General features: G+C 45.9%; 1 protein-coding gene across 1 annotated transcript in view; it reads right to left on the bottom strand.

The window, feature by feature from the left end:
- Positions 1-1,421: 1,421 nt before the first annotated feature.
- Positions 1,422-17,146, bottom strand: part of plxdc1 (plexin domain containing 1) — a 112,851-nt gene continuing 97,126 nt past the window's right edge. The window contains exons 7-13 of the mRNA XM_024006917.2: positions 9,273-9,372; positions 9,022-9,117; positions 8,803-8,884; positions 8,472-8,532; positions 8,245-8,371; positions 7,046-7,203; positions 1,422-6,662 (exon numbers count right to left, since the gene is read on the bottom strand). Of these exons, the coding sequence (XP_023862685.1) occupies positions 6,537-6,662; positions 7,046-7,203; positions 8,245-8,371; positions 8,472-8,532; positions 8,803-8,884; positions 9,022-9,117; positions 9,273-9,372 (750 nt within the window). The 3' untranslated portion in view covers positions 1,422-6,536. The remainder of the gene's footprint in view (positions 6,663-7,045; positions 7,204-8,244; positions 8,372-8,471; positions 8,533-8,802; positions 8,885-9,021; positions 9,118-9,272; positions 9,373-17,146) is intronic.

Genomic DNA, 17,146 nt, shown 5'->3' with positions numbered 1-17,146 from the left:
TCCCACTTGTGCCGGGCACGACTATGGCGGAGTCAGGCTGAGGTTCCCCATTGAGGGTGGAGGAATTGAGGTTCGTATCCATGCGAACACCTGTATCCCACGCCACATCAGGCCAAAAGACCATTTGTTATGGCAGGTTGCCTATTTTGTACTGTGTGAAGGTAGGAGCTGGTACAGGAGTCCCAGTTAGAGTACCAGGATAGGGAGAGAGACTTTTATCATTTCAATTATCCATTTCCATAAGTGAGTGTGTGCAAAAAAAACAGAAAACAAAACATTTGCATTAACACATTTTTACATCAAACATATTATTCCTCGTCATACATATTTCATCATATAACCTAAATTGTTTCRTAAACATTTACAAAATATATTAATTTCAAGGCATATCCAACTTCACTATCCATACGCAGCCACAGCAAAACATTCTACAACTAATAAACAGCGGTGCGTCTAAATGAGCATCTATACACATGAAAAAGCAAGTAAAAAGTAAACAATATTTAGGTTTGGGTACTGTGATGCACAGATAACAGAAATAAAAGGCTAAATGCAGGAGAGTACTTCACAACTGCATGGGTTGTTTGGCACTGAACTAAAAGACAAAGGAACTCCGGTATTTAACAAGGGAAAGTGGTTGCAGGTGCACTCAGAGCACAGAGATGTGTTCAATTCAAATTGCCATAGATAAAATGCAATTGTGGTCGTAGACCGTAGCTTATGCCTGACCATACCATAACTCCGCCGCCACCATGGGGCACTCTGTTCACAATGTTGACATCATCAAACCGCTCGCACACACAACGCCATACACACGGTCTGCCATCTGCACGGTACAGTTGAAACRGGGATTCATCTGTGAATTCATCCAGTATGCCCACTGAATTCGGTTACGAGGATGATGAGCCAACATTCTTCAGTTGTGCAAACCCACAGTTTCATCAGCTGTCCGGGTGGCTGGTCTCAGACGATCCTGCAGGTGAAGAAGCCGGATGCYGGGGTCCTTGGCTGGCATGGTTACACGTGGTCTGCGGTTGCCAAATTCTCAAAAAAAAACATTGGAGGCAAATTATGGTAGAGAAATTAACATTCAATTCTCTGGCAACAGCTCTGGTGAACATTCCTGCAGTCAGCATGCCAATTGCACGCTCCCTKAAAAATCTGTGGCGTTGTGTTGTGTGACAAAAGTGCACATTTTAGATTGAGCTTTTATTGTCCCCAGCACAAGGTTCACCTTGTGTAATGATCATAGTGTTTAATCAGCTTCTTGATATGCCAGACCTGTCAGGTGGATGGATTATCGTGTCAAAGGAGAATTGTGTGAACATAATTTGAGAGAAATAAGCTTTTTTGTGCATATGGAAGATTTCTGGGATCTTTTATTTCAGCTCATGAAACATGGAACCAAAACTTTACATGTTGAGTTTATATTTGTGTCTGTATACAGTACATATTGGAACCATCTTGCAGATCACATTCACACTTCTTACCATAAAACCAGGACAGGGAATCATTCTAATAAGTTTGGTTTGAATAAAATGAAACAAAAAACAAGCAATCTGTTAGTTTRTTTCAACAACAATAAATACATGTAAAACGTAACAATACCATAAAATCGCCAGGGTAAAAAAACACACAAGGCGTTGCTGTTGAACCAGCTTTTCTTACAGTAGGCCTAGGGTAAGTAAGGGTAGCCTACAGTGGGCTTGGGCTGATTATTTTTTTTTTACAGAAAAACAAACTACTGTTACAGGAAATAAGTCTAAATATGATGTTTGCCGGTATTCACCGAGCTTCTCATCTCTTGTTTTCATGATAGGTATGGACGCGTAGTCTACATCATGGAGGGGGTTTTTACGCATGTCCAAAGCATGGCTAAAATAATGTAGGCCTGCCTACAATACATAGATGAAAAGGGAATGTCAGGTCACTGTTTTGCTCCTCTCAAACTTGATATTTTAATAAAGCTTTGGTGATTAAGATTTATTTCCAAGCGGCCTCACCAGCCAACACTTTATCAACGGTCTTGACTAGCCTYCTTGATTACATTGAGCAGGGTGAAAGGAAAACAGCKTTCATTGAGAGGAGGGAAGTTATGCTTGGTTTTTAATATGTTCATAAATATGAAGTATACAGGCACCAAAAGCATATCTTGTTCCATGTGCATCTGAGCAAAATCATACTGATGTTAGACTGGTAAATTGCCGAACTTGGCGTTAGGGTTGTAAAATGCCAGTGTGWCAGTTTTTATGTGCGTTTGACACTAGCGCCACCTTAAAGGCAGCCTAAAATAGAGCCCTCCGTGTCAGAAATATGCAAAAATAGAGAAAATTAGGAAGTGTGCAAATACTTTTTTCATGGCACTGTATATCAGCGCATTCGAACAACCTAACCATTACGAAATGTATGTATTCGATCAAATAAGTCTCACGTAGCAAATTAGCAATGAAACATTTTGTAGACCAAATTCAACATGTTGTCATTCACCTCCATTTWAAAAAATCCTCACTTTGCAGGGCATATTATTGTGGACCTATTTTCTTGTAAAACCTCTCGCTTTGCGTATTTCTCTCTGGCCTCGGCTCATAATTGTGTACTAAAACCTTGAACAACTGTATAGGCTATGCCATGACTGACCATGTGCTTGAAAAGTGCTAATTTATTTGAGCGACTCAAGGATTTTATCAAAACCAACCACAAGTTTTTATTGGAACATTTTCAAACAGTACTGATGTCAAACAAAACATAWTTTTTTTCATATGCTAAACTTAATYAAAGTAAATTTCTCCAAAACAATGTAACCAGGTTTTTCCAAAGTGGTTCATGGCAATAATGATCATTAGAATCACTAAAAGATATCTGTTATAGTGAAGTCCATGTGGCTATAGTATTGTACATATACTGTAACTCAARGGTTGTTCACCAACCAAGACATTTTAGAAAACACAAGATATCTTCTCAAAACAGAACAAAATTAAAACACAGCCATTATAAAGTTGAACTGTACATTGGTTTGCAGTAATGAAGGCTAGTGTGTCTGTACCATTCCCTGACTTTACACGCAATGTGTATTCAGCTCTTTTCTCTCAGATGGAGTTTTCCCAACATCTATCCTCTCTGATTATACATACAGTGCCTTCGGAAAGTATTCAGACCCCCTTTTCCACATTTTGCTACGTTACAGCCTTATTCTAAAATATATATWTTTTTTAAGAATCCTCAGCAAGTCCTCAGCAAGAAAAAACGTTTTTAGAAATGTTTGCAAATGTAAAAAAACTAAAACAGAAATACATTATTTACTTAAGTATTCAGACCCTTTGCTATGAGACTCGAAATTGAGCTCAGGTGCATCCTGATTCCATTGATCATCCTTGAGATGTTTCTACAACTTGATTGGAGTCCATCTGTGGTAAATTCAGTTGATTGGACATTATTTGGAAAGGCACACACCTGTCTATATAAGGTCCCACAGTTGACAGTGCATGTCAGAGCAAAAACCAAGCCATGAGGCGAAGGAATTGTCTGTAGAGCTCCGAGACAGGATTGTGTCGAGGCACAGATCTGGGTAAGGGTACCAYCAAAATTTCTGCAGCATTGAAGGTCGCCAAGAACACAGTGGCCTCCATCATTCTTAAATGGAAGAAGTTTGGAACCACCAAGACTCTTCCTAGAGCTGGCCGCCCGGGCCAAACTGAGCAATTGGGGGAGAAGGGCCTTGGTCAAGGAGGTGCCAAGAACCCGTTGGTCACTGACAAAGCTCAAGAGTTCCTCTGTGGAGATTCTTTCAGAAGGACAACCATCTTTGCAGCACTCCACCAATCAGGCCTTTATGGTAGAGTGGCCAGACAGAAGCCACTCCTCAGTAAAAAGCACATGACAGCCCYCATGGAGTTTGCCAAACGGCACCTAAAGACTCTCAGACCATGAGAAACAAGKTTCTCTGGCCTGATGAAARCAAGACTGAACTCTTTGGCCTGAATGCCAAGCGTCAAGTTTGGAGGAAACCTGYCACKATCCCTACGGTGTAGCATGTTGGTGGCAGCATCATTCTGTGGGGATGTTTTTCGGTGGCAGGAACTGGGAGACTTGTCAGGATCGAGGTAAAGATGAACAGAGAAAAGTACAGAGAGATCTTTGATGAAAACCTGCTCCAGAGAGCTCAGGACCTCCAACTGGGGCGACCGATCAACATCCAACAGGACAATGACCCTAAACACACAACCAAGGAATCTCTGAATGTCCTTGAGTGGCACAGCCTGAGCCCGGAGTTGAACTCGATCGAACATCTCTGGAAAGACCTGAAAATAGCTGTGCAGCAATGTTCCCCATCCAACCTGACAGAGCTTGAGAGGATCTGCAGYGAAGAATGGYAGAAATAAACACTACCGGTCAAAAGTTTAAGAACACCTACTCATTCAAGGGTTTTTCTTTATTTTTAATATTTTTTACATTGTWGAATAATAGTGAAGACATCAAAACGATGAAATAACACATATGGAATCATGTAGTAACCAAAAAGTGTTAAACAAATCAAAATATATTTTATATTTCAGATTCTTCAAAGTTGATGACAGCTTTGCATACTCTTGGCATTCTCTCAACCAGCTTCACCTGGAATGCTTTTCCAACAGTCTTGAAGGKGTTCCCACATATGCTGAGCACTTGTTGGCTGATTTTCCTTCACTCTGTGGTCCGACTCATCCAAAACCATCTCAATGTGGTTGAGGTCGGGGGATTGTGCAGGCCAGGTCATCGAATGCAGCACTCCATCACTCTCCTTCTTGGTCAAATAGCCCTTACACAGCCTGGAGGTGTGTTGGGTCATTATCTTGTTGAAAAACAAATGATAGTCCCACTAAGCCCAAACCAGATGGGATGGCATATCGCTGCAGAATGCTGTGGTAGCCATGCTGGTTAAGTGTGCATTGATTTCTAAATAAATCACAGACAGTGTCACCAGCAAATCACCCCCACCACACCATAACACCCCCTACTCAATTTTTTARGGTGGGAAATACACATGCGGAGATCATCCGTTCACCTACACCGCGTCTCACAAAACCATGGCTGTTGGAAKCAAAAATTCCAATTTGGACTCCAGACCAAAGGACAAATTGCCACCGGTCTAATGTCCATTGCTCGTGTTTCTTGGCCCAAGCAAGCCTCTTCTTATCGGTGTCCTTTAGTAGTGGTTTCTTTGCAGTAGTTCAACCATGAAGGCCTGATTCACACAGTCTCCTCTGAACAGTTGATGTTGAGATGTGTCTGTTACTTGAACTCTGTGAAGCATTTATTTGGGCTGCAATCTCTGAGGCTGGTAACTCTAATGAACTTATCCTCTGCAGCAGAGGTACTTCTGGGTTTTCCATTCCTGTGTCGGTCCTCATGAGAGCCAGTTTCATCATAGCGCTTGATGGTTTTTGCGACTGCACTTGAAGAAACTTTCAAATATCGGGAAATTTTCCAGATTGATTGACCTTCATGTCTTAAAGTAATGATGGACTGTCGTTGCTCATCGCTGATTTGAGCTGTTCTTGCCATAATATGGACTTGGTCTTTTACCAAATTGGACTGTCTTCTGTATACCCCCCTACCTTGTCACAGCACAACTGATTGTCTCAAACGCATTAAGAAGGAAAGAAATTCCACAAGTGAACTTTAATCACACCTGTTAATTGAAATGCATTCCAGGTGACCACCTCATGAAGCTGGTTGAGAGCAAAGCTGTCATCAAGGCAAAGGGTGGCTATTTGAAGAAGCTCAAATATAAAATATATATTTATTTGCTTAACACTTTTTTGGTTACTACATGATTCAATATGTGCTATTTCATAGTTTTGATGTCTTCACTATTATRTTTGACCYGTAGTGTAGGTGTGCCAAAATTGTAGAATAACACCCAAGAAGACTCAAGGCTGTAATCGCTGCCAAAGGTGCCTCAACAAAGTACTGAGTAAAGGGTCTGAATACTTATCTAAATGTGATATTTCAGCTTATTATTTTTTATAAATTAGAAAACATTTAAAAAAAATGTTTTATGCTTTGTCATTATGGGGTATTGTGTGTAGATTGATGAGAGAAAAAAAACTATTAAATCAATTTTAGAGTCAGGCTGTACCGTAACAAAATGTGGAAAAAGCCAAGGGGTCTGAATACTTTCCGAAGGCACTGTAGGCCCTCCTTCCTCGAAGTTATCGCTGATCTGATATGATATGATTGGTGAAATCAATGTAGTGGACTTCTTGCTCACCTATCAAATAATGCTAGATTTGTGCTTACCTCAAGGAAGGGAAGGAGGAAGAATATATTATTAGAGTACTCAAACAGGGCCATAGACAGCTGCTGCATGTTGGACAGGCGAAGAGCGAGAGACACAGAAAAAACAGACAAAGGACTGTTCTCTACAAGCAGTTACACATTGTCCACCATAGTAGGAATAAGGGAAGTTTTGCATTTCTGTCCCCTCTAGTTCCTTTTTTAATCCCCAAAATGGCGCTCACTCTCTTGTCCAACTTTGCCCCGGAAGTCCAGCCTACTTAGCAGCACTGTTCGGCCTCAATGAAGCCCTCCTTATCGTGACCCCCAAGCTCCACCTCAGCATAGGTGGAGTGACAGCTCTGGTTGCGGAACTTCATAGATGGCCAGTAGTTATTGGTGTGTCGCTGTGAACGACAGACATTTGACCCAACCAGGATTAGTCACGTCCATGAGTACAGTACAGCCCTAGACCAAGGTTGTGTTCAGTAGGGAACAACCATTTTMAAACGGAGTGAAACGGGGAGGTTCTACCTGAATGTGTCCAATAAAAACGTAGATTTTTGTTTCCGGCTCCAGTGTGCCTTACTGAACACAACCCAGCACATCTGGCRCTCAAGGGCCGAAATCCTGCTACCTATCGTTTCTTTGTGGCATGTAATTAATCTTTTCATGCAGTTGATCATAGCTTAAATTGAGTCATGCATCCCTGCTCTAGGCATTTCTATATAATAACAGAGCATTCAGGTGTAATTTATCTAATTCTGTAAGGGCCTGCTCTCAGTCTCACCTGCATGAGGTAGAATGGAGGAGCAACAGTGGGGTGTGTGTTGATATAGTAGACAGCCAAAAGGGTTAAGGCTACCAGCAGAATGAGGGCTGCCACCACACCTGCAATAATCGCAGTGTGCTCTGTCCGTTCCTGGTGCGGAGGACCTGTTTGCAAGTCTGAGAGAAAAGGAAAGTGAGGTAATGCCAATTATTCTAATCATTGGAATGATTGTGAATAAGAATGTCAAATTAAATTAGCCCTAGTCTACCCTGCTACGCTTGATAAAATGGCTAATGGAGAAGGCAAGGTGCCCACGACAGGATACATACAGTACAGACAAACAGTTAGCCGGCTTCACTTGCACATTAGCGACAGTTATAGGACAAAAACACATCACAACGACAGAAAAACAAAAGACTTACAGTACAACACAATGAACTCAAGACTTCAGCAGCATTCCAATTGGCCTGGAATGGTTGGTGATAATAAAGGCTTGGAACAGCCAGGATATTGTCTTTCAGTAGGTAGCGCACTAAAATGTATATTTTATTTATAGTTGCATTCAGGATCTTTTTTTTATATTTTTTTACTGAGTTTATCCTCTCAGTGGCTCAGTCATGTCTATGGTCAGTGCTTCCGGGTAAGGGTAACATTACTCACAACCAGGCAGCCTCACTGACCTATGCAAAACACCCACATAGCCAACCAACTACAAGCCAACTCACCACCACCATTGTAGCGAATGAAAYGTTTGGTGTCATCTGTGGACAAAAAGAGAGTATTGTTGTACAGACACATGAGATGGGAAGAGATAGACGGACATAGAGAAACAAATCGACAGACAGACAGAACCCAGACAACAGAATGCAAGCACAGAAAGCATGGATTGGCATCTCACTATATTTATCAATCTTTCGAGGGTGGATTTGGGTTGCAGCTACATAGCGAAACTTGAAATGTCTCCTTATAATTATACTACGGTGTCTTTAGAAACATAGGGAGAAAAACATTTAAATCTGGAAATTGTTAAATGTCTCAACCTTGGCAACATTGATTTCCTATGTCGGCATTGGACTGGACCATTTATTTGGGCTGGACCATACTATCTTTCATAAGCTAATCGGGGTGTGCTGATTTGGTATGTGAGTGGCCAGCAACCCTGGGCACCACTATAACTCASACCCAGCAGACGGGTGGTGCTTCCGCCCCCAACTCACCCTCAGTGACGGGGATATCTGAGAGCACTGCAGGGGAGGGCGTGGGCTCTGGGGCCGAGTGGTTGAAGGACCCCGTGGAACCCTCAGGGCCACCCTGAGTGTAGTCTTCACAAGTGCCCTCTTTTGCCTGAAAGAAAGTTACAAAAGAATAATGCCGGGAGAGGTGGAGTAACGGTTGGTCGATGTAATTTCTGCTTTTTCGGCCCAACGATCTAATACCATCTCACCTCTTCAGGACAGTTGTAGTCGAGCCACTCCTGTCTGTGACGATCAATTCCATCGGAGCATCTGAAATACATGTGGAGAGGACCGCGAGAGACGACAATTATGCAGTATAATTCACAATACTACACTAATAAACAATTTTTACATCTCATGTTAGTCTTTCTTACATGACATTAAGTCTAACACTCACATGTATACATACACATGCAAAATCATGCAAACTCTCACGCACGCACGCACGCACGCACACGCACACGCACACGCACACACACACACACACACACACACACACACACACACACACACACACACACACACACACACACACCTCACCTTTGCAGTGTGTTGCACCAACCACAGCCATTTGTCAGGTTGGATATGAGACAGAGTTCACAGGTGGTGTGTTGGAGACATGCTGGGAAAATAAGACAAGTGATCCATTACAACTTTTACAGGCTTGTATTGGGGGGGGGGGGTGGGGGAGCGTGAAACTGCCATCATGATGTCACAAGTTTGGCCGAGTAGGAGTCTGTGAGCACAGTGCATACTCACTGGGCAATGGAGTGAACTCAAAGGCAGAGTGATTGATGATCTTGGTGGTGTCAATCTCTACTCTATGGTACTCATAGATGGTCCGCCGTCTTGCGTCTATAGAGAGGATATCAAGTAGAAGTAGGGCCAGTATTTTTGACCTTGTGACATTCACACAAAMAACATGACGGTCCGTCTAAAACTGGTCTGGGTACAGTAGAGAGGGAAGGATATTGGATGGCAGGTGTGAGTGTAGTCTTGTCGTGACTGACCTGAGGACTGTGGAGAGGGGAGGAGGGCCATGAACGCGTCAGACAGGCCCACCTTCACTGGGTGTTCAGTGGAGTTGATCTTCTCTACTGGCAAAGGAACCTAAAGGAGCAGGAGAAGGAGGGAATCAAAGACTGGAGAGTTGGCTTTTGCGTTTTTACACACTAGATGACTTTGGGAGACTGGTTGAGATATTCCCATTTTGAGCTAGGGTGCGCCTACGGTGATCAATAACATGTTCGAAAATCCTAACCTGTTGTCGTGAGTGGTCCACGTCTCCGAGTGAGTATTATTTTATGTCTATAAAAAGAGGGCAGCTATCTATGGCTCCAGCTAGCCTTTCTGCCGCACTGTGCCCATCTCTTTCAGTGTTTGGATAAGAGGATAACTTAAACAAGGCCATACACATTTTATTAACGGTTTAACAGAATTCATATTTTTTTTAAGTGAGGTGAGCAAGCGAATAAACAAAATACAAAATAAAGTTGAACCCATTGTACAAAATACTAAACAACCTCAGTACAACACCTAGTGTTCACACCAAGCGACCTCACAAAAACATTGTATAACTGTTTTGGAACGACAGTCACAGGGACCAGGGTTTGAGTCCCAGTCAGGGTACCCCTACATTGGTGTCAGGTGTTGGATAGCACCTTTGAAAGCATGGCTGAATCTCAAACCGAACACTTAGCTCCTAAGCCCTTCATTGAGTGGCCACTAGCTGATGTGTTCGACAGTGATCACTCGAGTCTGSAAGTGTGTTGGCCAAAATGAGCATTGAGACGATGGGCACTCAACGTCCCAACTGCCGCTTATCAATATTCCAAAATTCCCGAAATCCATTCATGAGCATTCTCCCGCGACCTGTCTTGTAGTAGCATATATATAGTATACAGTGCCTTACAAAAGTATTCAGACCCCTTGGATTTCTTCACATTTTATTGTGTTACAACACAATTGTGTTACAATTGATGTAATTGTCTTTTTTGTCAACAATCTACTCAAAATACTCTGTAAGGTCAAAGTTGAAGATGTTTTGTCATTGCATAAGTATTCAGTAAAATGTTGCTTAACAAATCGCATAATAAGTTAGATAATAAGGTTTGACATGATTTTTGAATGACTAACCCTTCTTCTGTCCCCCATACATACAACATCTGTAAGGTCCCTCAGTCACGTATTGCATTTAAAGCACAGATTCYACTACAAAAGACCAGGGAARTTTTCGAAAGCCTCAAATAAGTGATTGGTAGATGGGTAACAATAACAAATCAGACATTGAATATATCTTGAAGCATAGCATGGTCATATGCTGTGGATTATGTATTAAACCACCCAGACACATCAAAGATACAGTCGTCCTTCTGATCTGAGCTGCAGGACAGGAATGAAACTGCTCAGGAATGTTACCATGAGGCCATTGTTGATTTGAAAACAMTTACAGAMTTCAATGGCTGTGATGAGAGGATAGATCAACAACATGGTAGTGACTCCATAATAATACATAATAMACTTAAATGACAGAGTAAAAYTAAGAATACAAATATTCAGWATAAAAATATTCTAAAACATGCATCYTGGATGCCCCTCAAACTCAACTCTGGACCTCGAAGKCAGTTCCACTGCTTTTTTTCATTACATTTCCCCCTCTAATCAGGGACTGATTTAAACCAGGAACACCAGGTGTGTGCAATTAGCTATCTGCTAGAACAGAAACCAGCCGGCTCTGGACCTCTTAGGGTAAAAGTTMAATACCCCTGGTGTTTGCAACAAGACAGTAAAGTAATAKTACAAAAAAACGAAATGCAAAGCCTTATGTTTGAGGCAAATCCAACACTCTACATCACTGAGTAACTGCCTACTTATTTTCAAGCATGGTGTTGGCTGCATCATGGTATAGGTATGCTTGACATTGCCAAATACTGGGGAGTTTTTCAGGATAAAAACCAACAGGGTGGAGCTAAGCAAAAGCACAATCCTAGTGGAAAAGCTGCTTCAGTCAAATAAAATAATAATGCACAAACAAAKTAAAATTGTATTTGTCCCGTGCTTCGTAAACAACAGGTGTAGACTGTGAAATACTTACTTACGGGCCCTTCCCAACAATGCGGAGAGAAAGAWAATAGATCAATAATAGAAAAGTTAAACAATAATAATAAAAGTAACAATAAATGCTCCCGTTTCAACTGTTCTGCCTGCGGCTATAGAAACCTGACCTGTCCACCGGACGTGCTACCTGTCCCAGACCTGCTACCTGTCCCAGACCTGCTGTTTTCAACTCTCTAGAGACAGCAGGAGCGGTAGAGATACTCTCAGTGATCGGCTATGAAAAGCCAACTGACATTTACTCCTGAGGTGCTGACATGTTGCACCCTCGACAACTACTGTGATTATTATTATTTGACCATGCTGGTCATTTATGAACATTTGAACTTCTTGGCCATGTTCTGTTATAATCTCCACCCGGCACAGCCAGAAGAGAACTGGCCACCCCTCATAGCCTGGTTCCTCTCTAGGTTTCTTCCTAGGTTTTGGCCTTTCTAGGGAGTTTCTCCTAGCCACCGTGCTTCTACACCTGCATTGCTTGCTGTTTGGGGTTTCTGTACAGCACTTTGAGATATCAGCTGATGTAAGAAGGGCTAGATAAATACATTTGATTTGATTTGAATAAATACACGAGTAACGATAACTTGGATATATATTTACGAGGTACACGTACTGAGTCGATGTGCAGGGGTATGAGGTGAATGAGGTAGATATGTACATCAGTGAGCTCCAAAGGTATTGAGACAGTGACCCATTTTTTGTTTCTTTGCCTCTGCACTCCAGCACTTGGATTTGAAACTATACACTTCTACATTAATGTGAATGCTACCATGATTACGGATAGTCCTGAATGAATCGTGAATAATGACGAGTGAGAAAGTTACAGAAGCACAAATATCATACCCCTCCAAAAATGCTAACCTCCCGTCATTGTAATGTTGAGAGGTTAGCATGTCTTGGGGGTATGATGTATGATATTTGTGCGTCTGTAACTTTCTCACTCGTCATTATTCACGATTCATGTTCACGATTCTGTTCTTATTTACAATAAAAGTGATTCTGAAATGATACAATACATTATTTACCATTTCTTTTGGGAACAAAATAATGTGAAACCCAACCAAAACATACAGCAAATGTATCCAACAAGTTTGTAGAGTCACAAGCTGTCACGACTTCCGCCGAAGTTGGCTCCCCTGCCTGTTCGGGCGGTGCGCGGAGGTCGTCGTCACCGGCCTACAAGCCGCCACCGATCCCTTTTTCATTGTCTGTTTGTTTTGTCTTATTAGTTGCACCTGTGTCTATTTGTGTGCTTGATGGGCTTCCTTATTTAAAGTACGTTTACCCGCCCTTGTTTTGTGCGGGATTATTCTTGTGTTACGTGTGTGCGTTATTTAGGTGTGTTAGTGTTCTAGACCTGGTACCCTGTGTTTTGGGTGGTCCATTTATTTCCGTGCCCTGTGTTGTGGGCTTGCTTTTGTGCCATATTAAAGTGCACTTTTTCCCTGTGGAACTCTCTGCTCTCTGCGCCTGATTCTTCCTCACACACCTAGTCCCGCGTTACAGAATCCCGCACCAAAACATATGGAATCAGCAGGAGCAGCCGCGACTCCTCTCCCGTTGATGGAGGAAAGGGTCCTCCATCACACCAGCATTCTCCACCGTATAGGATCGGCGATGGATCTGATGATGGAGAGGATGGACCGATGGGAGAGGAGTGGCCTTCCCACCTCATCTCCAGCACCCCCTCCACCAGCACCTCTTACCCCTGCTACAGAATCCGGCTCCGGGGCTCTGCGGCTGGTGCTCCCTAGGGAGTATGATGGGACGGCAGCTGGGGGTCAGGGGTTATACCTCCAACTAGAATTATACCTGGCGACCGTCCATCCTAATCCCTCAGGGGAGGAGAGTGTGAGCGTCCTCGTCTCCTGTCTGACGGGACGAGCCCTGGAGTGGGCAAACGCAGTGTGGAATGGCCCAGACTCGGCGAGGGATCACTACCCCGAGTTCACCCGCCGATTCCGAGCTGTGTTCGATCCACCCACCAGAGGGTCGTGCGGCGGGTGAACGGCTGTTCTACCTGCGACAGGAGACGAGGAGCGCGCAGGACTTTGCCCTGGAGTTCAGGACCTTGGCCACAGGAGCTGGGTGGAACGACAGGGCTTTGATAGACCATTACCGATGTAGCCTCAGGGAGGACGTCCGCAGGGAGCTAGCGTGTCGGGACACCACCCTCACGTTGGATGAACTTATAGACATGTCCATTCGTCTTGACAACCTGTTGGCTGCCCGTGGGCGTTCGGAACAGGCCCTGTCGTTTCCACCTCCAGGCCCTCCTGCTCCCATCCCCATGGAGTTGGGGGGGCTGCATCGAGGGGGACCGGAGGAGGAGTTTCCTCCTGCACCAGTTGTGGTCGACGAGGACACACGGCCGACCGGTGCTGGAGGAACTCGTCTGGGAGTCGGGAGGGCAGGCGGAGCACTACTCGGTCACCCCAGGTGAGTCAGCACCAGACTCACCCAGAGCTTCCTGTCGGTCATATGTTTGTGTTAACCTCTTTCCCTGGGTTTTCTCCCTCTCTACAGCATAAGGCGCTAGTCGATTCAGGCGCAGCTGGGAACTTCATGGATCGTGGGCTCGCGTTAAGGCTAGGGATTCCCCTGGTGTCGTTAGACCTACCTTTCTCCGTGCACTCCTTAGATAGCCGACCATTAGGGTCAGGAGTGGTCAGGGAGGCCACGGTGCCACTGGACATGGTAACGCAGGGGGGTCATAGGGAGCGGATTAGTCTGTTCCTTATTGATTCACCTGTGTTTCCAGTGGTGTTGGGAATTCCCTGGCTAGCTCAGCACAACCCGGTGATTTCCTGGCGACAGGGAGCTCTTAGAGGGTGGTCAGAGGAGTGTTCAGGCAGGTGTATAGGAGTTGCCGTTGGTGCGACTACGGTGGAGAGTCCAGACCAGGTTTCCACCGTGTGCATTCCCTCTGAATATGNGTCGTTAGACCTACCTTTCTCCGTGCACTCCTTAGATAGCCGACCATTAGGGTCAGGAGTGGTCAGGGAGGCCACGGTGCCACTGGACATGGTAACGCAGGGGGGTCATAGGGAGCGGATTAGTCTGTTCCTTATTGATTCACCTGTGTTTCCAGTGGTGTTGGGAATTCCCTGGCTAGCTCAGCACAACCCGGTGATTTCCTGGCGACAGGGAGCTCTTAGAGGGTGGTCAGAGGAGTGTTCAGGCAGGTGTATAGGAGTTGCCGTTGGTGCGACTACGGTGGAGAGTCCAGACCAGGTTTCCACCGTGTGCATTCCCTCTGAATATGGCGATTTGGCTATCGCCTTCAGTAAAAAGAAGGCGACCCAATTACCGTCCCATCGTCGGGGGACTGCGCGATAGACCTCCTGGAGAACGCTGCAATTCCTAGGAGTCACGTGTACCCATTGTCCCAGGAGGAGACAGTAGCTATGGAGACATATTTTGCTGAATCGCTGGGACAGGGGTACATTCGGCCCTCCGCATCACCTGTGTCCTCAATCTTCTTTTTTGTGAAGAAGAAGGAGGGAGGTCTGCGTCCGTGCATTGATTGTCGAGGTCTAAATTCTATCACAGTGGGGTTTAGTTACCCACTACCTCTCATCGCTACGGCGGTGGAATCATTTCACGGGGCGCGCTTCTTCACAAAACTGGACCTGAGGAGTGCGTATAATCTGGTGCGTAACCGGGGAGGAGATGAGTGGAAAACCGCATTTAGTACTACATCTGGCCATTATGAGTACCGCGTCATGCCATATGGGTTGAAGAATGCTCCAGCCATCTTCCAATCCTTCGTAGACGAGATTCTCAGAGACCTGCTCGGGCAGGGAGTGGTAGTGTACATCGATGACATCTTGATCTATTCTGCCAAACGCGTGGCGCACGTGTCTCTGGTGCGTAAGGTACTTGGGCGACTGCTGGAGCATGACCTGTATTGCAAGGCCGAGAAATGTGAGTTCTTCAAACAGGCCGTTTCCTTCCTGGGTTATCGTATTTCCACCTCCGGGGTGGTGATGGAGTGTGACCGCGTTACAGCCGTGTGTAATTGGCCGACTCCGACCACGGTGAAAGAGGTGCAGCGGTTTTTAGGGTTTGCCAATTACTACCGGAGGTTTATCCGGGGTTTTGGTCAGGTGGCTGCTCCCATTACCTCACTGCTGAAGGGAGGACCGGTGCGCTTGCGTTGGTCAGCAGAGGCTGGCAGAGCTTTCAGTCATCTGAAGGAGCTGTTCACCAATGCGCCCGTGTTGGCGCATCCGGACCCCTCTTTAGCGATCATAGTGGAGGTGGACGCGTCCGAGGCTGGGGTCGGGGCCATGCTGTCCCAGCGCTCGGGCGTGCCACCAAAGCTCCGCCCTTGTGCCTTCTTTTCGAGGAAACTCGGTCCGGCGGAGCGAAACTATGACGTGGGGGACCAGGAGTTGTTAGATGTAGTCAAGGCTCTGAAGGTGTGGAGACATTGGCTTGAGGGGGCTAAGCACCCTTTTCTCATCTGGACTGACCATCGTAATCTCGAGTATATCCGGGCAGCGAGGAGACTAAATGGGCCAGGCTAGATGGGCCATGTTTTTTACCCGGTTTCGTTTCACCATCTCGTACCGGCCAGGCTCCCGAAACACCAAAGCCGACGCGCTGTCCCACCTCTATGATACCGAGGAGCGGTCCGTAGAGCCGACCCCCACCATTCCACCTTCATGTTTCGTGGCACCGGTAGTATGGGAGGTGGACGCGGAGATAGAGAGGGCATCACGGTTAGAGCCGGCCCCCCCTCAGTGTCCAGCAGGGACTCAGTACGTGCCGAGGGGGGTCCGTGACAAACTAATCCGTTGGGCTCATACTCTACCCTCCTCGGGTCATCCTGGCATCGAGAGGACAGTGTGGAGTCTTAGGGGGAGATACTGGTGGCCCACGTTGGCTAAGGACGTGAGATTTTATGTCTCCGCCTGCTCGGTGTGCGCTCAGAGCAAGACTCCTCGACACTTGCCTAGAGGGAAGTTACAGCCCCTCCCCGTTCCACAACGGCCGTGGACACACTTATCGGTGGACTTTCTTACCGACCTTCCCCCGTCCCAGGGAAGTACTACGATCCTGGTCGTTGTGGATCGGTTTTCTAAGTCCTGCCGTCTCATCCCGTTGCTCGGTCTCCCTACGGCCCTGCAGACTGCGGAGGCGCTGTTTACCCATGTCTTCCGGCACTATGGGGTGCCTGAGGACATCGTTTCTGATCGGGGCCCCCAATTCACGTCCAGAGTTTCGGTCAGCTTGACCTCTGGTTTTCACCCCGAGAGTAATGGGCAGGTGGAGCGCGTAAACCAGGATGTGGGCAGGTTTCTGCGGTCATATTGCCGGGACCGGCCAGGTGAGTGGGCGAGGTATGTTCCTTGGGCTGAACTCGCTCAGAACTCCCTCCGCCACTCCTCAACGAACATGTCCCGTTTTCAGTGTGTGTTGGGTTACCAGCCGGTCCTGGCCCCCTGGCATCAGAGCCAGACCGAGGCTCCTGCGGTAGAGGAATGGGTACAGCGCTCAAAGGACACCTGGAAAGCCGTCCAGGAGTCGCTGAGACTGGCGGGTGAACGGCAGAAGAGGAGCGCTGACCAGCACCGCAGTGAGGCCCCCGTGTTCGCACCGGGTCTGGCTCTCGACCCGAAACCTGCCCCTCCGCCTGCCCTGCTGGAAGCTGAGGCCGCAGTGTGTGGGGCCATTTAGTCCTGAGGAGAATAAACGAGGTGTGTTACAGGTTACAACTTCCTAGGTATTAGTCGTATTAACCCCTCGTTTCATGTGTCTCTCC

The sequence above is a fragment of the Salvelinus sp. IW2-2015 genome, linkage group LG18, assembly GCF_002910315.2.
Source record: "Salvelinus sp. IW2-2015 linkage group LG18, ASM291031v2, whole genome shotgun sequence".
In the NCBI taxonomy this organism is placed as follows: Eukaryota; Metazoa; Chordata; class Actinopteri; order Salmoniformes; family Salmonidae; genus Salvelinus; species Salvelinus sp. IW2-2015.
Note: the sequence above shows the minus strand (reverse complement) of the source record. Positions and strands in the feature narration are given on the sequence as shown.